The sequence below is a fragment of the Eurosta solidaginis genome, chromosome 1 (genome assembly GCF_040869045.1).
Source record: "Eurosta solidaginis isolate ZX-2024a chromosome 1, ASM4086904v1, whole genome shotgun sequence".
Classification (NCBI taxonomy): Eukaryota; Metazoa; Arthropoda; class Insecta; order Diptera; family Tephritidae; genus Eurosta; species Eurosta solidaginis.
In genome coordinates this window covers 213,644,193-213,669,752 of record NC_090319.1, presented here as the reverse complement: position 1 = coordinate 213,669,752, position 25,560 = coordinate 213,644,193, and the positions used below count along the sequence as shown (strand labels likewise).

The following is a 25,560-nucleotide window of genomic DNA, read 5'->3' as shown; positions in this document are numbered from 1 at the left end:
TTCACCACCGGAAGGAGTCACAATCGTTTCCTACGCCGATGACTGCACAGTAATGGCCACAGGCCCAGGCCCACAGATCGATGAGCTATGCAATAAAATAAACGGCTACCTCCCTGATCTCTCCAGTTTTTTCGCCTCGCGAAACCTGGCATTATCACCGACTAAATCTTCCGCGACCTTATTTACAACATGGACGTCCCAAATGTCGAACATTTTGAACATCCACGTCGATGGCTCTACGCTACCGACTGTCCTACACCCCAAAATCTTGGGTGTGACGTTTGATCAGGATCTACATTTTGGTGAGCACGCAGCCGCAATTGTTCCGAGAATTCAGGGCCGTAACAAAATCCTCAAATCCCTTGCTGGCAGTACCTGGGGAAAAGATAAAGAAACGCTCATGACTACATACAAAGCAATTAGCCAGCCGATTACGTGCTACGCGTCACCCATATGGTCGCCAAGCCTAAAAATTACCCACTGGAAGAAGCTACAGTCCTGCCAAAATACTGATCTCAGAATTGCCACGGGCTGTCTTCTTATGTCCCCAGAACACCATCTACATAATGAGGCGAGAATACTCCCCATCAGGGAAAGAAACGAGATGCTGACCAAACAGTTCCTGTTGAATACCCAGAAACCTGGGCATCCCAACAGACATCTGATTGACGAGCCAGCACCGCCTAGGGGCTTAAGGAGTCATCTCCGCATTTTGAGGAAATACGGCATCTGAGAACACAGCCGTATGAAGCGGAAAAACACAAGCAGGTCCTTGGTGAACTCCACAAACAGGCGTCGGACCTTTATGCCGGGAATTGACCGGTGAACCCAGTACTCAAAGTAAAGTATCCAAAACTTGCGGAAGAGGAACGCATACTCCCCAGGGAAACGCGTGTCACTCTGGCTCAGCTTCGTTCTGGATACTGTAACAGGTTAAACTCTTACCTATCCAGAATCAACCCCGACATACAAAATGTATGCCCCGCTTGCAATGTGTCACCACATGACACCAACCATCTCTTTAATTGTAATGTGGAACCAACGCCTCTAACACCCCTTTCCCTATGGTCCACCCCTGTTGAAACAGCAAGTTTCCTTGGACTCCCGTTAGAGGATATTGATGACAGTTTGTGATCGGTCGCGTCTGTTAGGTGAGGCGAAGCACTGCTACAACAACAACAACAATAACAACAACAACAACAGGGCGGAGGCATCATGCCTGATGTAAACATTTGTCAGAGCAGAGGCATCATGCCGGATGTAAACAATTGTCAGGGCGGAGGCATCATGCCTAATGTAAACATTAGTCAGGGCGGAACCATCAAACATGATGTAAACATTAGTCAGGACGGATCCATCAAACCGGATGTGCAAATCAATCACAGAGGATGCATCATAATAAATAAAAAATATACTGATGTATATAAAAATTTGTTTATTATTCAATATATGTGCACTTTTACACATATAGTACTTATGATAAAAGACTATAAAAAGATCTCAAAACGTCCAATTAAATATATATAGCACATTATTTATTCTAACTTAGTTTCACTTATTTACTTGTATATCTGATTACTTTTTTTAATGTTTTCATTGTTCATTAAAATCTCATTTCTTGAAATAAAGTATATTTACATTATTTATTCTAACTTTACCTATTTACATATATATCATATTGCCTTTCTCTATTTATTCATTAAAATTTCATTTCTTTAAAAAGCTAACAATAATTTGTCTTTTCATTCTCAGGTACTTATGATAAAAAAACTTTAAAAAATATATATATATTGCATTATTTATTATAACTTTTACTTATTTAAATGTATATCTCATTACTTTTTTTTATGGATTCAGTATTCAAAAAAATTTCATTTCTTTAAATAAAACATAAATTGCGTTTTTAATTTTAACTTAAACTATTTACATATATATCAGATTGGTTTTCTTTATGTGTTCATTATTAATTAAAATTTCATTTCTTAAAATTTTCTTCACAACATGTTTTGTCAAAAAGGCTTTTATTTATTAGTTATTTGTCCTTTTTGCCTCAGGTAGTTATGACAAAAACTATATAAAAAATTCAATTAAACATTGGAACTAGATTAAAAAATATTTCGAAAGCTTAAAAAATTTCATTTAAGTATCACATTATCTAACTTAAAAAAGTAACGGATTAACTTAAAAATATAACGAAAACTTAAAAACTTCATTTATATATTACATTAGCCTAACTTAAAAAAAGTAACTAATTAACTTAAAAATATTCCGCAAACTAAAAAAATCAAAAACAAATAATAAACCGAAAATTCAAAAACTACAACTTAAATGTAAAACGTAAAGAGGAAAAAATTCATTGCGCTGGTGGGCTTGTCTGTACCGTATCTAATTTTTGCTTTTTGGCGAATTTCCTTTGTGCACCCTTTGATGGCTGAGTTCAACCGCCTTTCTTATTCCTTTTTCAAACGATGCATATCCTTGGTGTATGAATACATCTAATAACGTAGCAAAAATCAATATAGGGATACAGTTTATACATCTCTCTTTATAATGTCTTACCGCGAAGAAATGTCACGATCAAGGAAAGCTTTTCGAGACTTTTCTTTCCAGCTGCCCCCGCCCAGTTGTACACTTCCATCAACGTGTCACTAAAAATTTCCTTTGCTCGGGGTATGTCCTCTGAAATGCCCTTAATTTTGAACAGATGAGGCTTCTGAAATATGAAAGCGAAATTAAATTATGGTAAAAGAGAACTTTTTGAGTCAAATTACCATTGCTACAGCATACTCCTCTAAGTTCAATCTTTCTTCCACCCTTAGAACCTCTAATACATTCTGGAAAGGCAATGCGCTGGCAACTTCATCCATGTACTTGTCTCTGACTTCCTCAGAAATTTTGCACACAGAGCTTTCCACCTTCTTCAGCGTCACCTTGCACTCTCGCATTAAGTGCTGTTGCGCCAAAACTTCACTCTTCGGTATTGCCTGTTTAAAATAAAGGTTTATTGTTAAAGTATATATACTAACAAGAAAAGATTTGAAAATCGGTGTTAAAAAATATTATATACTCAGCTGTGAGCTTTAGCAACAAAGTAGTTTGGTTGAGATATGGTCGGTACCTTTCTCATCGTTATCAGCCCAATTCTCAATCTTTTTTCCGGTGAGATTTTTCCCGTTCTCCATACCAAAATGGTTGAGGATGGCAAATTTTTTATGGAGAACGGGAGAAATCCCCCCGGTGAAAGATTGAGAATTGGGCTGTATATTTAAGATAATAATATATCGTTAGACGAATGAAACTAATATTCTCTGTTTGCATAGCAAAGATTAGTATTGTAACGAATTTAGGGAAATTCCGCTTTTTCCAATCTCCTGCTAACGTTCAAATCACTAAACTGTTGAATAAATAACTCCAATATTCAATAGTGCAAAAATGGACTATTTGAAAGTACTTCACAATAACACTTCACAACCAATAGCGTGCTTAAATCAAACTGATTCCCAATGCCTCAGCTGGTGCTGCTTTTATATTCTTCGGTTTCCTCGTTCGCATACTTCTAGGCGTTTCTCCTTCTAGAATTTACTACTTGTTTACCAGCTATAAACTACAGATGCACGTTTATGGCTTCTCATATGCGCGTGTATATGTGAGTGATACTTCGACCGATGATTGCATACTTTTGTGAGCATCTCAGATATATACATGTGTTTGTGCATATCTCCCCGCTACTTTTATGTACATATGTGTAGATGATTTGTTTATGTAGATACAAGTTACTGCTTAGTATCGGCTTAGAGCTGATAGTATGCCTTAGTGTTATTATTATTCGTAACACTGCCCTCCACCTAAGTCTGATCGTCCCGATCAGACAAATTTCCTGATCTAAACGCCGCTAGCATCTCCAAATGAACCGCCCTTCTAATTCGTGGTTTCTCAATGATTTGTATGCGGTAGATGGTATCACTGATCTTCTTCACAACTTTGTACGGGCCTTCCCTACTACACCAAAATTTTGATGGAACACCTTTCCGCCGGTGACGGTTGTATAGCAGTACCAAATATCCCTCCCGGAAACCTTCCGAATTATTGTTCTTGTCGTACCTGTGTTTCATCCTAGTACTTATTATCCTGATTGGTTCCCTCACACTCTGTTGTTTGGCTAATGAATTACTCCGTAGAGCTTGCGCTTGACGGATTGGCTTCGCATAATAAGTATCGTTCCCACGTTTCACAACAGTAGTGCGCCCTAGCTTGAAACTACCCTCGCATTCATTCTGGGAAATTCTTTCCTTCGTTTTTGTGCATCCATTTGGTTTTGTCAATGCCAGTGTTTCTCTAGCACGTACTTTTGATTTTGCTTTATTTGGTCCATTCGATGCATCAACCTTTACCTTTGACTTTCGTGGTCTTTGTTGAGTACCGAGTATTACCAGTACTCGTTTACTGCTGAACCCTTTCTCCAAACTGAAGTTAAGTGGCACATCCTGGTTCTTATAACGCATAACCCTTCTCTGCATATCGATCTTGATGTCACGGTCAACTAAGAAGTCCACTTCCAATATGACTTCATTAACAATCTCCGCCATAACGAATTTGTGTAGAACCATGACCTTCCCAATTAAGACTTCACAGATCACTTCTCCCCGGACTTGGTTATACTCGCCAGTGACCGTACGCAACCTTGCTCCCAACTCTCCTGTTGGCCAAATCAGATCGAATCAGGGAATGAGAAGCGCCCGTATCTAGAGTCAGTACATGTTCTTTGCCATTCACATTCCCTCTGACGGTAAGACTGCTTGATTTCCTTCCAATTTGCGACACAGATATCACCCATTCTGTTGTGATCCCTTCAGTGCTTCCAAAATTTTGTCCACCCAATCTGGCTTTTCTACTTCCACACGATGGGCTTTGTACGCTGGCTTACTCAAAAGTGAAGCAGTTTCCTGGGTCAGTGCATGGGATACCGTTTCAGCAAATTTTGGCTTTGGGTTCGCATGCGTAGCTCGTTTCGTTCCGACATCCCGTGTTCCATTTATAAAGCTCTGAATTTTTTAACTCAATTTGGTATATCTCTTTTCTATGCTCGCTTCCATAACGTCTCTCGACAGCGGCCATCAATGCTTCATAACTTTTCCGTTCGTACTCTGGAATCGTCTGAGATAATAGTAAGCCTTAGTGTTGCTAATATGCGTCACAGTATATACACAAAAAAGCCTAAGTCATTAGAGAATTATTGAAGCGAAAAGTAAAATTAATTAAGTAAAAACAATACATCTTGCTTTATTTCCTCCACCATTTTCTGTAGTACGCTTTGATTATAACTGAGTGTACGTTCCTAATTTTAAAGAATACAAAAAGGACTTTGCATGAATATTATAAAATCTAGTTAAATACAAAGTCATTGTGAATTTTAATGCTATTTTTCCTCCGTCTCCTATTACCCTACTTCTTACATTCTGTTCAATTTGATCCATCTTACAAATAATCCATCTTATATATTATTTTTAAAATTAATTTATAATTTATGAAATAAATAATTTCAAAATGTTTAATTTTTAACAAAATTTCGATTGTATACAAAATCAAAAATTTAAGAATTATTGATCATTTTGGTAATTTTTATTTTTATAATTTACATTAATTATTTTTATTATTTAAATTTAATAATTATTAATTATTTTAATGGTTTTAATCTCCATCAAAACTCTCAACACATCTATAAAAAGAATAATATACGTTTCATATCTGATACAAAACAATGGGGCGTATTCATAGTCAAACTTAGTTAAGAACTAAAAGTTTGTTACAGCTTTTTGACATAATTTTCTATTTGCTATCTCTCAAAAAAGCTTCAGCTAACTTTATGTACCAACTAAAGGGCTAATTAAACTTCCTTAACCCTAACGCCATAGTCGTAACCATACCCATATCCAAAACCATCTCCAATATGATCGATTAATGGTACCTTAATCTAAAAATCGTGAAAGCTTCATAAAAATGAAGAAAACGCAAACTTATTTTCTTTCATATTTATTTATTTATTAGTCTATAAATTTAACAATTAATCAGACTAAATATAGTACGGATTACAGATAAATTACAGAAGCATACAAATTGAACAAGATTATATTATAAAATATGTATATACATTATTAAATCAGTTGTCGGGATGGACTGTGATGCCGAGCAACGGGAATTGATTATTAATGCTGTGGGAATGGACGTGATTTCGAGCAGCTGATGTATATTTGACACATAACCAGTAGGGCTGCGATGTGTGGGAAGTTGGAAAGGACGTGATCTTAAGCCACCCGCCCAAAGTTACTGGAGCTGGTGATAAGACGTGATTTCGAGCAGCTGATGTATATTTGACACATAACAAGTAGGGCTGCGATGTGTGGGAGGTTTGAAAGGACGTGATTCCAAGCCACCCGCCCAAAGTTACTGGAGCTGGTGATAAGAGTGGAAAGTTGGAATGGACGTGATTCCAAGCCACCCACCCAAATCATTACGTATTTAATGTAGTCAGCAGATATTTTTTTATTACCTAGAGTGTGGCTTTTTTAAAAATTGCATACAATTTTCAAACCGGTATGCAGAAAAGGAATCTAAAGAACCAAGATTTTTGACACATTCTGACAAGTGTAATAAACCATGAATGTTGAAATGAACGCTTTCCTTCCCAAACATTACACTGAACTGCGTGACGAAATGCTCTAATATATCTTGGGCAATATCAGCCTCAGATCTAAACAACCTTTCACTTGAAAGAAGTTGAATGCCGGTATGTAGTAGTAGGAAAAGGGAGTACAACTCACTACTAATGCAGTCTTTTAAAACAAAAAATGCCAGTGTATAGCAGGAACTGTCTGAATTCCCCAGCGGGTTAGGGGGTCAAAGTATACCCGCCGTAGGTATGCCTGTCATAAGAGGCGACTAAAATACCAGATTCAAGGGGCTGTGTATCGCAATTCTTCAGGCTGTCAGCGCAATATACAGCTTCTCCAAACCCAATTGTCAACATCACCTATGCGCGTCGAATCCTCTTTCACTAACAGACGAGGATCTGGCGACCTCAAGCTTCTCAAGGAATTTGGGGTGGGGAGGGAGGGATGGCCTGAAGGTTTAATGTGGCCATATAAATTGTTCCCGAGATGGTGGGGCTAGCACCATAATGGTGCTGTGTTACCGGAGCGTACCGGATCTGTATCCGCAAAAGACCATCACATCGATAACACTCCCCAAAGCGTTCGGAGAGCAACCTTATCGCTACAACAAAAACTGTCTGAATTCCGTTGCTTTCCACCGACTAACTTCATCTAAACTTCTCGCAGTACGACAGAATTCAGACGGAAAGTAATTCGAAAAAAATTTAATATTTTTAATTATCTTTCGGATATTTGCATTGCTATTCAAATTTTTTAAAAACCTTTTTACGACACCTAAATCTACCAAATGCATACAGTCTAGTGGAAACTGAGAAACCATTTTAAAGCCGGTATCTTCTAAAACGGGTTTCTGTTGCCTGAATTGAGGACTGTGTTGAGACACTTGATCTCTTTTCTCAAAACTTATATCCGTCCTGGGCATACCAGACGTTGTGGGTAAATATACTTTCCCATCCCATTCACCCCCTAGATAACACCTGGGGCATCCATGTTTGGCATTAAATCACATAACACCACTAACAAACGCCCTAGCTGGGGAGTTGCAAATGAACACACGTACATCAAATATTGACAACACTTTATTGGGATCGACAGCAATACCGTTTTCTCACAGAGATTTTGCCTCAGAAGCCACCTTAGCCATAAAATCATTAATATTTTCAGGCTTTTTAAAACCAGAGAAACTAGCTATAACAAAAGGATCAACACTAGGAAAATGTACTAGTGCTCCAAGAATAGGCTATAAAACTCGATTTGAACTGTTAAATAGTTTCAGGCCATCGACTCCCACATCAACTAAATCCTCTTGTTGCGCCTCCAAATATGAAAATTGTTTAGAAACTAGGTGGCCTTGTATACCAAAGTACAAAAATTCACCATTTGGCTTAGATTCTACACTGAATTTTTCTCGAAAGGTGTCTAAAAGAGTTTTGGCACACAACGGCACATCCTTTATCCCGCCCTTTTGGAGTGCCTGAAGAAGTCCGTCTATAATATTATGAGAAACTTTAAAATCTATGGCCCAACTTCTTAGCAAGTCGTTCAGATCCGTACCTGCACCCTCTTCTACATAATAACTTTGGGCACCTAAACACTCTTCTACGCATAGCATTATCTTCGGCGATTTCAATGCCCATCATGATCTATGGCATTCAAACTTGCGGGCGGACAGTAAGGGTGAGATGCTGGCGGATCAAATAGAAGAAACGACGTTCTGCACAATAAACGGAGACGCCCCCACACGTATGGTAGGAAGCTGTCACAGCTCGCCAGATATCTCAATCGTGAGTGCAGAAATCGTAAACTGCGTCAACTGGCAGCCGATGGTAACATTGGCATCCGACCACCTGCCCACACTTATTTCGCTCGAGCGTACCGCCGACTTCATCGTCACTTTAAAAAGCACTTTCATAAACTTCAAAAAAGGAAAGTGGGAAGAATATAAATCTTTTACAGATAACCGCTTTGCTGCCCTCCCTATCCCGACTGATGCCCGCCAAGGGGAGCGTGCCTTCCGTAAAGTCATTGAATCCGCCTCGACACGTTTCATTCCCGCCGGGAGAATTCCCGAAATCCGGCCCCAATTCCCGGCGGAGGCCGCAAACCTAGCGAGAGAACGTGACCTTATAAGACAGCTTGATCCAGGCGACCCCCAAATAAGGGATATAAACCAACGCATCAGATTGCTTGTGGACGAACACAAGCGGGCGAAATGGGAGGAGCACCTAAGAGGTTGTAACCTCTCTACCGGTGTGGGTAAACTTTGGTCCACCGTAAAGTCCCTATCGAATCCGACTAAGCACAAAGACAAAGTTTCCATCGCCTTTGGCGGCAAAGAGCTGTCGGATGCGACAAAATTTGCGAGCGCTTTCTGCCGACAATATATAATGCATCCTACGGTCAACAAAGATAGACGGAGAGCCAACAGACACGCACATAAACACAAATTCAGCGCGTCACCAATCACCATCACCGCCAAAGAGGTTGAGTATGCCATTGGTCGCGCTAAACCATCCAAAGCAGTGGGCCCAGACGGCATAGCCATGCCGATGCTTAAAAGCCTAGGGAAAGAGGGTTTCAAATATCTAGCGCATGTCTTCAACCTGTCTCTTTCCACCTTTGTTATACCCGAAAAATGGAAAATGGCCAAGGTGGTCCCGATACTAAAGCCTGGGAAACCAGCTAACATAGGTGAGTCGTATCGTCCGATATCTCTCCTATCGCCAGTGGCAAAGACGCTTGAAGCCATTTTGCTCCCTTATTTCCAAGCAAATTTGCAGCTAGCCCCTCATCAACATGGCGTCAGAAAACTCCATAGCACTACCACCGCGCTAAATGCCATTAGCACCCAGATAAATTGCGGTTTAAATCCATACCCCCACCATAGAACAGTACTCGTAGCGCTAGACCTATCAAAAGCTTTTGATACGGTCAACCATGGCTCGTTACTGCAAGACCTGGAAGGATCTACCCTTCCCCATGTCTTAAAAGGTGGACCGCAAATTATCTGGGTGGTCGGCAGGCATCGGTGCAATTTAGAAACGAAAATCAGAACCAAGGAGAATTAAACAAGGGGTGCCACAGGGTGGTGTCCTATCCCCACTTTTGTTTAATTTCTACATATCTAAGCTACCTTCACCACCGGAAGGAGTCACAATTGTTTCCTACGCCGATGACTGCACAATAATGGCCACAGGCCCAGGCCCAAAGATCGATGCGCTATGCAATAAAATAAACGGCTACCTCCCTGATCTCTCCAGTTTTTTCGCCTCGCGAAACCTGGCATTATCACCGACTAAATCTTCCGCGACCTTATTTACAACATGGACGTCCCAAATGTCGACCATTTTGAACATCCACGTCGATTGCACTACGCTACCGACTGTCCTACACCCCAAAAGCTTGTTCAGAGAATTCATAGCCGTAACAAAATCCTCAAATCCCTCGCTGGCAGTACCAGGGGAAAAGATAAAGGAACGCTCATGACTACATACAAAGCAATTAGCCAGCCGATTACGTGCTACGCGTCACCCATATGGTCGCCAAGCCTACAAATTACCCACTGGAAGAAACTACAGGCCTGCCAAAATACTGCTCTCAGAATCGGCACGGGCTGTCTTCTTATGTCCCCGGAACACCATCTGCATAATTAGGCGAGAATACTCCCCATCAGGGAGAGAAATGAGATGCTGACCAAACAGTTCCTGTCGAATACCCAGAAACCTGGGCATCCCAACAGACATCTGATTGATGAACCAGCACCGCCTAGGCGCTTAAGGAGTCATCTCCGTAAGCATTTTGAGGAAATACGGCACCTGAGAACCCAGCCGTATGAAGCGAAAAAACACAAGCAGGTCCTTGGTGAAGTCCATAAATAGGCGCCGGACCTTTATGCCGGGAATTGCCCGGTGAATCCAGTACTTAAAGAAAAGTATCCAAAACTCGCGGAAGAGGAACGAATACTCTCCAGGGAAACGCGTGTCACTCTTGCTCAACTTCGTTCTGGATACTGTGCCAGGTTAAACTCTTACCTATCCAGAATCAACCCCGACATGCAAAATGTATGCCCCGCTTGCAATGTGTCAATGATAGCAACCATCTCTTTAATTGTAATGTGGAACCAACGCCTCTAACACCCCTTTCCTTATGGTCCACCCCTGTTGAAACGGCAAGTTTCCTCGGACACCCGTTAGAGGATATTGATGACAATTTGTGATCGGTCGCGGCTATTATGTGGGGCGAGCATTGCTACAACAACAACAACAACGCTTTCATCACTATAACTTCGAACACTCTCAACTGGTAAACACTGACTTTGGAAAATCTCACTACTCAAAGGATTAGCCTCACTTTCCAAAGGATTAGCAACACTTTCCAAAGAATTAGCAACACTTTGAACTTTATCTTGAGAGGAATTCTCAAGTTTTTTATACATTTTAACGTTATCGTCAAAGAGCTTTTTCTCCTTCGATAAACAATTAGCAAAATGCCTTAACAAAGTTTGTATGTATTAATAATTGCCATACTTTTGTGTGAATGTGTTGGTGAACACATCAGCTTCCTGCTCGCGCGTCTTGTAGGGTTTTCTCTGATTTTCGAAAGAAAGAAGAGCGAGATGCATTTTATAAACCGTTATAGTAGCAAACGTTTCCTTTTGTGTTAACATAGGTATTTACAATCAATGTATTTATGCAACTAAATTTACGCATTACTTAAATCATTTGTAGTAAGCACGGTTGCCATATCATGTTTTCATTTGGGACCAAAATTCATCGAAAAAAGGACCAAATTTCAAAAAAGGGCGAAATTTTTCTTTTAATTTATTGTTATACAAACAATTCGGTAATTTACTAGAGTGTCGTTTCGTTGTAAAATGTAAAAAATTTACGATTTTTCCTTGCTTTCCTACAAAAAATAGATACCATGAGCTGAATGTAAATTAATAAATAGAAAAGAAATATTAAAAGTATACAAATAGTACGTTAATTATTTAGGTATAACTTTTCCATATTTCTAGGATAAGCCTATGTCTTTCACCAAAGTTAATGACAATGTGTTTGCCCAAGGATCCAACACATCTCTTTTTAATGCCTCGCCTAAATTATATCGTTGGTGAAATGTCACTGTTCTGTTACATTTTGTTGACTGAACAATTTTTATGTTAAGAATTCCACTGAAGTAAATTGAAAATTATATGTGGGTTAACGAGTGTGTGGCAAATTTTGTGAGCAGTATTTTGAATTTTTCCCTCAGGGAAAAGGAAAGAAAAGTACCAAAATCGTGGCTACTTCCTAAAAAGGACCAAAATTGGAAAAAGGAACCAACGGACCAAATCGGGTTGGAAGAGACCAAATTGGCAACAGTAGTAACAAGTATGCGCGCTAACATGTATGTATGTACAGTTGTGAACACAAAAATAGCAGTGAAATTCTAAATGGTATGATTTTCACACTATACCTGTTTTTATACATACATGTGTACCCAAACATTATATGGACTGCTTAAGGTGTAATTTTATCTATTATGAAATTTTTGCGCCTAAATTAGTACTACCAAATTTCGGTATGCATTATACTCAGTTGCAACTGAAATGTGTCTCTCCGTTTTATCTCTGCGTCATTCTCGACTTCTATGACCGAAAAAGGGTGTGTGTCCACTATTAATCGTAACCGATTCAGCTGTAGGTTATACACTATGACTAACAGAGGTGCGTGCCTCCGCTATTCAGAACAACCCGTTTTGTAGCAAGTTATTTACCACTGCTGCGAGTCTTCAATAATTGCCGCTAGATGGACCTCCTTAACATTATCTAAGCGTTTTATATGAAGAGTATAGAAGAGCAAAATGTATTTCATAATTTATGTTCTTTAGGATGGGCCAGATACAAAAAGTAAAATTTTTTTTGGTACAGTAAAAATATTGTTGAGGACAACGAAAAAGATGGTCCTTAAAAATTTCAGCTTTTAATTTTTAGGTTAAGAAGTGCCTCACCGCGATTTTACAAATCTATACAAAATTATATGGGAAGGTTTTGATTTTTTATTTGAAGTGTACCTGCGCTTTAACGACCGGGTCTTAAATGATGAGCAATACCCATTCGTATAAAAAATTGGACGATCTACAAAAAAGGTCTAAAGAGATTTTTCACTAAGACGAATCGTTTGAAAGATATTCTGGGTTGAATGACAACCCCAAATGCAAAGATCTGCATATTTTACCTAAACTTTGAACCATTGACTTAGGCTCTTAAGAAGAATTCTGGTTATGCAGTGTTGAAACCAATTAAATTTGAGTACGACAAAGTGAGAGTTTCAAGCACCTACCCCAGAAAATTTTCAACATTTATAGTGCATGCAAAGAACATACATGGCTACCCCGTGTATTAGCTGATTTTCAAAAACGCACACAGAATTGTTTCCTTCATTTCCATTTTCGTCGCTATAAATTTGTGAAGCTATGAAAATAAATTGCCACGATCAGCTGGTTTAGCAGGGTTGTACTGTCACACCGCCATTTTTTGCAGGGTAAAAGTGTAGCGCTTTTGCGTTGCGAGCAGGCAAAAATTACCCAAAAGAACGAAATACCCCGTAGAGGCGTTACCTGCTTTTTAGACTAGAACAAAATATATTACAACTCTTGCGCCGCGTACAAAAATCATAACACTTTTGCCAGAAAAGAAAACGCTATAAGACCGGACCATTTAAGTAAACGTCATTAAAGCGTAGGAACAGATCGAATAAAAATTCCCATGTAATATGTAAGAGAAAACTAGATTCACATGATGCACCTCTTAACATTAAAATTAAAACCTGCTATTTTGACAGGCTAAATTTTTCGTTGTCCTAAACAATATTTTCTAATAGCAGGAGATCTACCCTAGTGCGTACATATGAAAACAGATATGTACAATGTGCATGCCAGGGTTGCCGTTTGGATACAATTGTATACATATGAATACATTTTTAATGATTGGGTACAAAGATACAAAAAATCTAAAATGTATACATTTTTATTTTGTTGAAATAAGTAGTGTTTGTTAAAAAACCTATAAACAATAACAACGTTTAAATAAACGCGTTTCGATATGTTAAATAGAAAAACCTTTATAAAAGCGACATTTATTTAAAACTGAGCGTTGGTAAAATTTTATAAAATTCAGTTGTGTGATCCGTTTAGCCAAAATAGTGCGGTGATGTTTTGTTTTAAATATTATTAATTTCAGAATTTTGTTTCACACATTATTTAAATTCAGATGAAATGACTCAAAAGCTATGTATCAATCTATTAAAACGAATTGATACATTTCTTCAGGAATGATACACTTTTGGAACAAAAAAAATTTCGCGAGTGCAACGCTGGAACATACATTCATGCTAGCGAGCATACTTACTACAAATGATTTGAGTAATGAGTAAATTTAGTTACATGAATATGTTGATTGTGTTTGGGTTAGCACAAACTGATACGTTTGCTACTATAACGGTTTCTAAAATACATCTCGCTCTACTATTTTTCGAAAATCAGAGAGAAGTTTGTATTTCGATATGTTTCAAATGGCATGCGCCCAGGATTTCTACGCTAACGGGTACATATGAAAAAGTGCATATTAGGGTGGTTCGAAGAAATAATGTTGTCCAAATTCTATCCTCTCAAATGTTTCTAATTGATTTAAAAATAAAACCCTCACCAAAGTTTGGTCCTATTACTCCACCCTAAGTGGTACCCGAAAAACGGATTTCCCTCCTAGTTTTAAGGTCTTATACAAGCTACAAACAATCTTTATGATTTTTTTCTCTAATCATATCATTTATAAACACTCTTTAATATATTGAGATTTTAATTACAATTTTTTTCCAAAAGTCATGGCCATTTGAAGTTGTGTTCTGTGACGAAATTGTGTAAATAGTTATTTGACACTTAAAAAGTGTATTGAAATGATAAAGGATGAATTCACATAGCCATAACTAAAACAATATAATAATAGCCGTGTTTTTTAACACGCGTATATCCGTTTACGCTTAAACTTTATATGAACTGCTAAGCGACAAGCTTTAAATACATCTCTGAAATTGCTGCGCATAAATTTTGTCCTACTAAATTTCAATATGCATTATACTCAGATGTAACTGAAATATGTGTCTTTGTTTCACCCTCTGCACTAATTATGTGTATTCTATGTGTGTCCACAATTCATCGCAACTGATTCAGCTATATGTTATGTCCTATGGCCATCAGAGCGTTGTGTCTCCGCTTTTCGGTACGCCCTGTTGCTGTAGCTAGTTGGTTAACCACAGCCGCTAGATGGGTCTCCTAAGCATTATCTAAGCGAGGATAGGCGTTTTATTTCACGCGCAAACGAAACGTATACGCGTGTAAAAAAAAAACACGGCTAATAACATAAATTCGTAATTAAGGTCTCAATACCTTAAGAGTGTTTTCAAATGATATGATTAGAAAAAATCACAAAAACTTTTGTAACCTGTACAAGACCTCAAAACTAGCCAAACAGCACATAAAAGATTTTCGTAAAAAGTTGAGTAAATTCAAGTTAGTTGAGTAAAATCAAGAAAGAAGACTGACATGTATTTTATAAACCGTTATAGTTGCAAACATCATCAACGCAAAAACAATCAACATATTGATGCAACTAAATTTACGCATTACTTAAATCATTGTATGCGCGCTAACATGTACATTGTACATGTGTACATATGTATGTAGGTATGTTCATACGTGTTTTCGCGAAGCGTCTGCTGGCTTCAGACTTAAGGGCCCATTACTGATACTTAGCATAGACTTGACTTGACTTGGCGTAAACTTGGCAATTTAGCACCACCACTTAGCGCATACAATCTGGCATCATAATCAATAAATGTCAATTTGTATGGCAAAATGTCAAAATGAAATGGAAACAAACAAATGGCATCTCAAAATGTAAACGTCACTTAGAACTTACTTAGAAAATCAAAATTCAACAGACTTCTAAGTCAAGATAAGTGTTGCTAAGTTTTGAGTAATCAGTAACATGCAACTCACTGATTTTCGAAAGTTATAATTTATGTTTATTAGGGTCGGCAAAATATAAAATTAAATTTTTCCTTTTGGTATAGTGAAAATATTTTTCAGGACAACGAAACATTTAGGCAATCAATAAGATATAAATTATTGTAGCCGTTAGGGAGCTGTACGTCATGTTATCACGACGTGTCTGCTGGCTTGAGTCTTAAGCTAGCAGGCACTTCCGTTTCTCGGAGCCGGACGCAGTTTTAAATTTTTTTCGGTATTAAAGTGCCAATAGATGTAATATTAATTATCCAAGTCGTTCGGAAGTCGAAGGTCGTGTTTTCACGAAGTGTCTGCTGGCTTGAGTCTTAAGCTAGCAGACACTCCCGTTTCTCGGAACCAGACGCAGCTTTAATTTTTTTTTGCGGTATTAAATTGCCAATAAATGTAATATCAATTATCCAAAGTCGTTCGGAAGTCGTAGGTCGTGTTTTCACGAAGTGTCTGCTGGCTTGAGTCTTAAGCTAGCAGACACTCCCGTTTCTCGGAACCGGACGCAGCTTTAAATTTTTTTTCGGTAATAAATTGCCAATAAATGTAATATCAATTATTCAAGTCGTTCGGAAGCTGTAGGTCGTGTTTTCACGAAGTGTCTGCTGGCTTGAGTCTTAAGCTAGCAGACACTCCCGTTTCTCGGAACCGGACGCAGCTTTAATTTTTTTTTTTTTTTTGCAGTATTAAATTGCCAATAAATGTAATATCAATTATCCAAAGTCGTTCGGAAGTCGTAGGTCGTGTTTTCACGAAGTGTCTGCTGGCTTGAGTCTTAAGCTAGCAGACACTTCCGTTTCTCGGAACCTGACGCAGCTTTAAATTTTTTTTTTTGCGGTAATAAATTGCTAATAAATGTAATATCAATTATTCAAGTCGTTCGGAAGCTGTAGGTCGTGTTTTCACGAAGTGTCTGCTGGCTTGAGTCTTAAGCTAGCAGACACTCCCGTTTCTCGGAACCGGACGCAGCTTAAAATTTTTTTTTGCGGTACTAAATTGCCAATAAACGTAATATCAATTATCCAAGTCGTTAGGAAGCTGTAGGTCGTGTTTTCACGAAGTGTCTGCTGGCTTGAGTCTTAAGCTAGCAGACACTCCCGTTTCTCGGAACCGGACGCAGTTTTAATTTTTTTTTTTTGCAGTATTAAATTGCCAATAAATGTAATATTAATTATCCAAGTCGTTCGGAAGCTGTAGGTCGTATTTTCACGAAGTGTCTCTGGCTTGTGTCTTAAGCTAGCAGACACTCCCGTTTCTCGGAACCGGACGCAGCCTAAAATTTTTTTTGCGGTATTAAATTGTGAATAAATATAATATCAATTATCCAAGTCGTTCGGAAGTCGTTGGTCGTGTTTTCACGAAGTGTCTGCTGGCTTGCGTCTTAAGCTAGCAGACACTCCCGTTTCTCGGAACCGGACACAGCTTAAATTTTTTTTTGCGGTATTAATTTGCCAATAAATGTTATATCAATTATCCAAGTCGCTAGCAAGCTGTAGATAGTGTTTTCACGAAGTGTCTGCTGGCCTGAGTCTTAAGCTAGCAGACACTCCCGTTTCTCGGAACCGGACGCAGCTTTAAATTTTTTTTCGGTAATAAATTGCCAATAAATGTAAAATCAATTATTCAAGTCGTTTGGAAGCTGTAGGTCGTGTTTTCACGAAGTGCCTGCTGGCTTGAGTCTTAAGCTAGCAGACACTCTCGTTTCTCGGAACCGGACGCAGCTTAAAATTTTTTTGCGGTATTAAATTGCCAATAAATGTAATATCAATTATCCAAGTCGCTCGGAAGCTGTAGGTCGTGTTTTCACGAAGTGTCTTCTGGCTTGAGTCTTAAGCTAGCAGACACTCCCGTTTCTGGGAACCGGACGCAGATTTAAATCTTTTTTTGCGGTATTAAATTGCCAATAAATGTAATATCAATTATCCAAGTCGTTCGGAAGCTGTAGGTCGAGTTTTCACGAAGTGTCTGCTGGCTTGAATCTTAAGCTAGCAGACACTCCCGTTTCTCGGAACCGGACGCAGCTTTAAATTTTTTTTTGCGGTAATAAATTGCCAATAAATGTAATATCAATTATTCAAGTCCTTCGGAAGCTGTAGGTCGTGTTTTCACGAAGTGTCTGCTGGCTTGAGTCTTAAGCTAGCAGACGCTCCCGTTTCTCGGAACTGGACGCAGCTTTAAATTTTTTTTGCGGTATTAAATTGCCAATAAATGTAATATCAATTATCCAAGTCGTTCGGAAGTCGTAGGTCGCGTTTTCACGAAGTGTCTGCTGGCTTGTGTCTTAAGCGGGAGTCATTGGTGCCGTATGTCGTATCGCTGTAGTCGTATCCCTAACGTAATCAGCTGTTTATCGTTACGACGGTAAACCAAAAACCAATTGGTTGGCTACGATACGGTTACGACCTTAGCGGCACCAATAATCGATTGCATTGATTCCCATAAGGTTGGTCGAATCAGCTGTTATAAGGTTACCGATACGGTTACCGATAAAGCACCAATATCTGCAGCTTTAAGCTAGCAGACACCCCGTTTCTCGGAACCGGACGCAGCTTTAAATTTTTTTTTGCGGTATTAAATTGCCAATAAATGTAATATCAATTATCCAAGTCGTTCGGAAGCTGTAGGTCGTGTTTTCACGAAGAGTCTGCTGGCTTGAGTCTTAAGCTAGCAGACACTCCCGTTTCTCGGAACCGGACGCAGCTTTAAATTTGTTTGCGGTATTAAATTGCCAATAAATGTAATATCAATTATCCAAGTCGTTCGGAAGCTGTAGGTCGTGTTTTCACGAAGTGTCTGCTGGCTTGAGTCTTAAGCTAGCAGACACTCCCGTTTCTCGGAACCGGACGCAGCTTTAAATTTTTTTTGCGGTATTAAATTGCCAATAAATGTAATATCATTGGTTTGCTAAAATGAGCATTTGTGGCCATAAATTGAAACCAGGTATATTTGTTGTTCCCGACGCGTTTCGACGTTTATCTTACGTCTTGTTCTTTGGGGATCTATTTGATGTTAAGTATATAAAATTAAATACATTAAACATTATACATTAGATTATCTAACAATAAACATGAAATTGACACATCATTTAACACTTATTTTGCTACTTACATTAATATTAACATTAATAATTATTTGGTTCAAGTACTAACACAATTTGTTGCACAACATTATTCAAACATTAAATGACATTTGTTTATTTTTTTAACATTCTCTTGCATCTCTGTACAACAGCTGAGTAGACGCTGCTTATATTGTCAAAATCTTCTTTGAAGTTCATCGCGTTTTGTAATTGTTGTTGAATGCGTATACTTTCCAGCGTCAGCCTGGTTTTCTCTCTCCGTTCAATGTCTAAAATTTTAACAATTGAGAAATCCGCTACGTGATTGCTCTTTGTTAGGTGTTGTGCTAGCCCGGTCGACGTTTTTTTATTTCTGCATCTTCCTTATGTTCATTAATTCTTATACCTAGTTGCCGTTTTGTTGTGCCGATGTAACATTTGTTACATTTTTCATTTTCGTTACCATTGCAATTTATTTCGTAAACAACATCGGTTTGTTTTTCTTTTTTAATTGGGTCTTTTGTTCTAGTGAAAATTTTTTTGAGTTCACCAAAAAGATAACAACACATAACAAGATAATACGAACAAGAAATATATCGGCGTAACTTACATCCCGGGCCTTACAGATAATGAAATATTATATAAAATAATAAATAACAAAAACATTAATTACGCGCATAAACCAAACAACACGCTCAAAAAAATTTTCACTAGAACAAAAGACCCAATTAAAAAAGAACAACAAACCCATATTGTTTACGAAATAACTTGCAATGGTAACGAAAATGAAAAATGTACCAAATGTTACATCGGTACAACAAAACGTCAACTAGGTATAATTGTATTAGTACTTGAACCAAATAATTGTTAATGTTAATATTAATATAAGTAGCAAAATAAGTGTTAAATGATGTGTCAGTTTCATGTTTATTGTTAGATAATCTAATGTATAATGTTTAATGTATTTAATTTTATATACCTAACATTAAATAGAAGACGTAAGATAAACGTCGAAACGCGTCGGGAACAACAAATATACCCTGTTTCAATTTATGGCCACAAATGCTCATTTTAGCAAACCAATCATTTATAAATTGGCCGAAACAGTATAATAAAGAAAAAAATGTAATATCATTTATCCAAGTCGTTCGGAAATCGTAGGTCGTGTTTTCACGAAGTGTCTGTTGGCTGGAGTCTTAAGCTAGCAGACACTTCCGTTTCTCGGAACCGGACGCAGCTTAAAATTTTTTTTCGGTATTAAATTGCCAATAGATGTAATATTAATTATCCAAGTCGTTCGGAAGTCGAAGGTCGTGTTTTCACGAGGTGTCTGCTGGCTTGAGTCTTAAGCTAGCAGACACTCCCGTTTCTCGGAACCAGACGCAGCTCTAATTTTTTTTGCGGTATTAAATTGCCAATAAATGTAATATCAATTATCCAAAGTCGTTCGGAAGTCGTAGGTCGTGTTTTCACGAATTGTCTGCTGGCTTAAGTCTTAAGCTAGCAGACACTCCCGTTTCTCGGAACCGGACGCAGCTTTAGATTTTTTTTTTTTTTGCGGTAATAAATTGCTAATAAATGTAATATCAATTATTCAAGTCGTTCGGAAGCTGTAGGTCGTGTTTTCACGAAGTGTCTGCTGGCTTGAGTCTTAAGCTAGCAGACACTCCCGTTTCTCGGAACCGGACGCAGCTTTAATTTTTTTTTTTTTTTGCAGTATTAAATTGCCAATAAATGTAATATCAATTATCCAAGTCGTTCGGAAGCTGTAGGTCGTATTTTCACGAAGTGTCTCTAGCTTGTGTCTTAAGCTAGCAGACACTCCCGTTTCTCGGAACCGGACGCAGCCTAAAATTTTTGTTTGCGGTATTAAATTGTGAATAAATATAATATCAATTATTCAAGTCGTTCGGAAGTCGTAGGTCGTGTTTTCACGAAGTGTCTGCTGGCTTGTGTCTTAAGCTAGCAGACACTCCCGTTTCTCGGAACCGGGCACAGCTTAAATTTTTTTTTGCGGTATTAGATTGCCAATAAATGTTATATAAATTATCCAAGTCGCTAGGAAGCTGTAGATAGTGTTTTCACGAAGTGTCTGCTGGCTTGAGTCTTAAGTTAGCAGACAGTCCCGTTTCTCGGAACCGGACGCAGCTTTAAATTCTTTTTACGGTAATAAATTGCCAATAAATGTAAAATCAATTATTCAAGTCGTTCGGAAGCTGTAGGTCGTGTTTTCACGAAGTGCCTGCTGGCTTGAGTCTTAAGCTAGCAGACACTCTCGTTTCTCGGAACCGGACGCAGCTTAAAATTTTTTTTGCGGTATTAAATTGCCAATAAATGTAATATCAATTATCCAAGTCGTTCGGAAGCTGTAGGTCGTGTTTTCACGAAGTGTCTGCTGGCTTGAGTCTTAAGCTAGCAGATACTCCCGTTTCTGGGAACCGGACGCAGATTAAAATTTTTTTTTGCGGTATTAAATTGCCAATAAATGTAATATCAATTATCCAAGTCGTTCGGAAGCTGTAGGTCGAGTTTTCACGAAGTGTCTGCTGGCTTGAATCTTAAGTTTGCAGACACTCCCGTTTCTCGGAACCGGACGCACCTTTATATTTTTTTTTTTTGCGGTATTAAATTGCCAATAAATGTAATATCAATTATCCAAGTCGTTCGGAAGTCGTAGGTCGTGTTTTCACGAAGCGTCTGCTGGCTTGAGTCTTAAGCTAGCAGACACTCCCGTTTCTCGGAACCGGACGCAGCTTTAAATTTTTTTTGCGGTAATAAATTGCCAATAAATGTAATATCAATTATTCAAGTCGTTCGGAAACTGTAGGTCGTGTTTTCATGAAGTGTCTGCTGGCTTGAGTCTTAAGCTAGCAGACGCTCCCGTTTCTCGGAACTGGACGCAGCTTTAAATTTTTTTTGCGGTATTAAATTGCCAATAAATGTAATATCAATTATCCAAGTCGTTCGGAAGTCGTAGGTCGTGTTTTCACGAAGTGCTTGCTGGCTTGTGTTTTAAGCGGGAGTCATTGGTGCCGTATGTCGTATCGCTGTAGTCGTATCCCTAACGTAATCAGCTGTTTATCGTTACGACGGTAAACCAAAAACCAATTGGTTGGCTACGATACGGTTACGACCTTAGCGGCACCAATAATCGATTGCATTGATTCCCATAAGGTTGGTCGAATCAGCTGTTATAAGGTTACCGATACGGTTACCGATAAAGCACCAATGTCTGCAGCTTTAACCGGACGCAGCTTTAAATTTGTTTGCGGTATTAAATTGCCAATAAATGTAATATCAATTATCCAAGTCGTTCGGAAGCTGTAGGTCGTGTTTTCACGAAGTGTCTGCTGGCTTGAGTCTTAAGCTAGCAGACACTCCCGTTTCTCGGAACCGGACGCAGCTTTAAATTTTTTTTGCGGTATTAAATTGCCAATAAATGTAATATCATTGGTTTGCTAAAATGAGCATTTGTGGCCATAAATTGAAACCAGGTATATTTGTTGTTCCCGACGCGTTTCGACGTTTATCTTACGTCTTGTTCTTTGGGGATCTATTTGATGTTAAGTATATAAAATTAAATACATTAAACATTATACATTAGATTATCTAACAATAAACATGAAATTGACACATCATTTAACACTTATTTTGCTACTTACATTAATATTAACATTAATAATTATTTGGTTCAAGTACTAATACAATTTGTTGCACAACATTATTCAAACATTAAATGACATTTGTTTATTTTTTTAACATTCTCTTGCATCTCTGTACAACAGCTGAGTAGACGCTGCTTATATTGTCAAAATCTTCTTTGAAGTTCATCGCGTTTTGTAATTGTTGTTGAATGCGTATACTTTCCAGCGTCAGCCTGGTTTTCTCTCTCCGTTCAATGTCTAAAATTTTAACAATTGAGAAATCCGCTACGTGATTGCTCTTTGTTAGGTGTTGTGCTTGCCCGGTCGACGTTTTTTTATTTCTGCATCTTCCTTATGTTCATTAATTCTTATACCTAGTTGCCGTTTTGTTGTGCCGATGTAACATTTGTTACATTTTTCATTTTCGTTACCATTGCAATTTATTTCGTAAACAACATCGGTTTGTTTTTCTTTTTTAATTGGGTCTTTTGTTCTAGTGAAAATTTTTTTGAGTTCACCAAAAAGATAACAACACATAACAAGATAATACGAACAAGAAATATATCGGCGTAACTTACATCCCGGGCCTTACAGATAATGAAATATTACATAAAATAATAAATAACAAAAACATTAATTACGCGCATAAACCAAACAACACGCTCAAAAAAATTTTCACTAGAACAAAAGACCCAATTAAAAAAGAACAACAAACCGATATTGTTTACGAAATAACTTGCAATGGTAACGAAAATGAAAAATGTACCAAATGTTACATCGGTACAACAAAACGGCAACTAGGTATAAGAATTAATGAACATAAGAAAGATGCAGAAAACAAAAAAACGTCGACCGGGCTAGCACAACACCTAACAAAGAGCAATCACGTAGCGGATTTCTCAAATGTTTAAATTTTAGACATTGAACGGAGAGAGAAAACGAGGCTGACGCTGGAAAGTATACGCATTCAACAACAATTACAAAACGCGGTGAACTTCAAAGAAGATTTTGACAATATAAGCAGCGTCTACTCAGCTGTTGTGCAGAGAGGCAAGAGAATGTTAAAAAAATAAACAAATGTCATTTAATTTGTGAATAATGTTGTGCAACAAATTGTATTAGTACTTGAACCAAATAATTGTTAATGTTAATATTAATGTAAGTAGCAAAATAAGTGTTAAATGATGTGTCAGTTTCATGTTTATTGTTAGATAATCTAATGTATAATGTTTAATGTATTTAATTTTATATACCTAGCATTAAATAGAAGACGTAAGATAAACGTCGAAACGCGTCGGGAACAACAAATATACCCTGTTTCAATTTATGGCTACAAATGCTCATTTTAGCAAACCAATCATTTATAAATTGACCGAAACAGTATAATAAAGAAAAAAATGTAATATCATTTATCCAAGTCGTTCGGAAATCGTAGGTCGTGTTCTCACGAAGTGTCTGCTGGCTGGAGTCTTAAGCTAGCAGACACTTCCGTTTCTCGGAACCGGACGCAGCTTTAAATTTTTTTTTGGTATTAAATTGCCAATAGATGTAATATTAATTATCCAAGTCGTTCGGAAGTCGAAGGTCGTATTTTCACGAAGTGTCTGCTGGCTTGAGTCTTAAGCTTGAGTCTTAAGCTAGCAGACACTCCCGTTTCTCGAAACCAGACGCAGCTTTAATTTTTTTTGCGGTATTAAATTGCCAATAAATGTAATATCAATTATCCAAGTCGTTCGGAAGTCGTAGGTCGTGTTTTCACGCAATGTCTGCTGGCTTGAGTCTTAAGCGGGAGTCATTGGTGCCGTATGTCGTATCGCTGTAGTCGTATCCCTAACGTAATCAGCTGTTTATCGTTACGACGGGAAACCAAAAACCAATTGGTTGGCTACGATATGGTAACGACCTTAGCGGCACCAATAATCGATTGCATGGATTCCCATAAGGTTGGTGGAATCAGTTGTTATAAGGTTACCGATACGGTTACCGATAAAGCACCAATGTCTGCAGCTTTAAGCTAGCAGACACTCCCGTTTCTCGGAACCGGACGCAGCTTTAAATTTTTTTTGCGGTATTAAATTGCCAATAAATGTAATATCAATGATCCAAGTCGTTCGGAAGTCGTAGGTCGTGTTTTCACGAAGTGTCTGCTGGCTTGAGTCTTAAGCTAGCAGACACTCCCGTTTCTCGGAACCGGACGCAGCTTTAAATTTTTGTTTGCGGTATTAAATTGCCAATAAATGTAATATCAATTATCCAAGTCGTTCGGAAGCTGTAGGTCGTGTTTTCACGAAGTGTCTGCTGGCTTGAGTCTTAAGCTAGCAGACATTCCCGTTTTTCGGAACCGGACGCAGATTTAAATTTTTTTGTGGTATTAAATTGCCAATAAACGTAATATCAATTATCCAAGTCGCTCGGAAGTCGTAGGTCGTGTTTTCACGAAGTGTCTGTTGGCTTGAGTCTTAAGCTATCAGGCACTCCCGTTTCTCGGAACCGGACGCAGCTTTAAATTTTTTTGCTTTTTTAAATTGCTAATAAATGTAATATCAATTATCCAAGTCGTTCGGAAGTCGTAGGTCGTGTTTTCACGAATTGTCTGCTGGCTTGAATCTTACGCGGGAGTCATTGGTGCCGTATGTCGTATCGCTGTAGTCATATCCCTAACGTAATCAGCTGTTTATCGTTACGAAGGTAAACCAAAAACCAATTGGTTGGCTACGATACGGTTACGACTTTAGCGGCACAAATAATAGATTGCATTGATTCCCATAAGGTTGGTCGAATCAGCTGTTATAAGGTTACCGATACGGTTACCGATAAAGCACCAATGTCTGCAGCTTTAAGCTAGCAGACACTCCCGTTTCTCGGAACCGGACGCAGCTTTAAATTTTTTTTGCGGTATTAAATTGCCAATAAATGTAATATCAATTATCCAAGTCGTTCGGAAGCTGTAGGTCGTGTTTTCACGAAGTTTCTGCTGGATTGAGTCTTAAGCTAGCAGACACTCCCGTTTCTCGGAATCGGACGCAGCTTTACATTTTTTTTGCGGTATTAAGTTGCCAATAAATGTAATATCAATTATCCAAGTCGTTCGGAAGTCGTAGGTAGTGTTTCCACGAAGTGTCTGCTGGCTTGAGTC

General features: G+C 38.2%; 1 protein-coding gene across 1 annotated transcript in view; it reads right to left on the bottom strand.

Annotated features, from left to right (window-relative positions):
* Window positions 1-2,073: 2,073 nt before the first annotated feature.
* Window positions 2,074-25,560, bottom strand: part of LOC137237012 (uncharacterized) — a 156,851-nt gene continuing 133,364 nt past the window's right edge. Inside the window, exons 2-4 of the mRNA XM_067760144.1 lie at window positions 2,772-2,984; window positions 2,560-2,713; window positions 2,074-2,495 (exon numbers count right to left, since the gene is read on the bottom strand). Coding sequence (XP_067616245.1) covers window positions 2,386-2,495; window positions 2,560-2,713; window positions 2,772-2,984 — 477 coding nt within the window. The 3' untranslated portion in view covers window positions 2,074-2,385. The remainder of the gene's footprint in view (window positions 2,496-2,559; window positions 2,714-2,771; window positions 2,985-25,560) is intronic.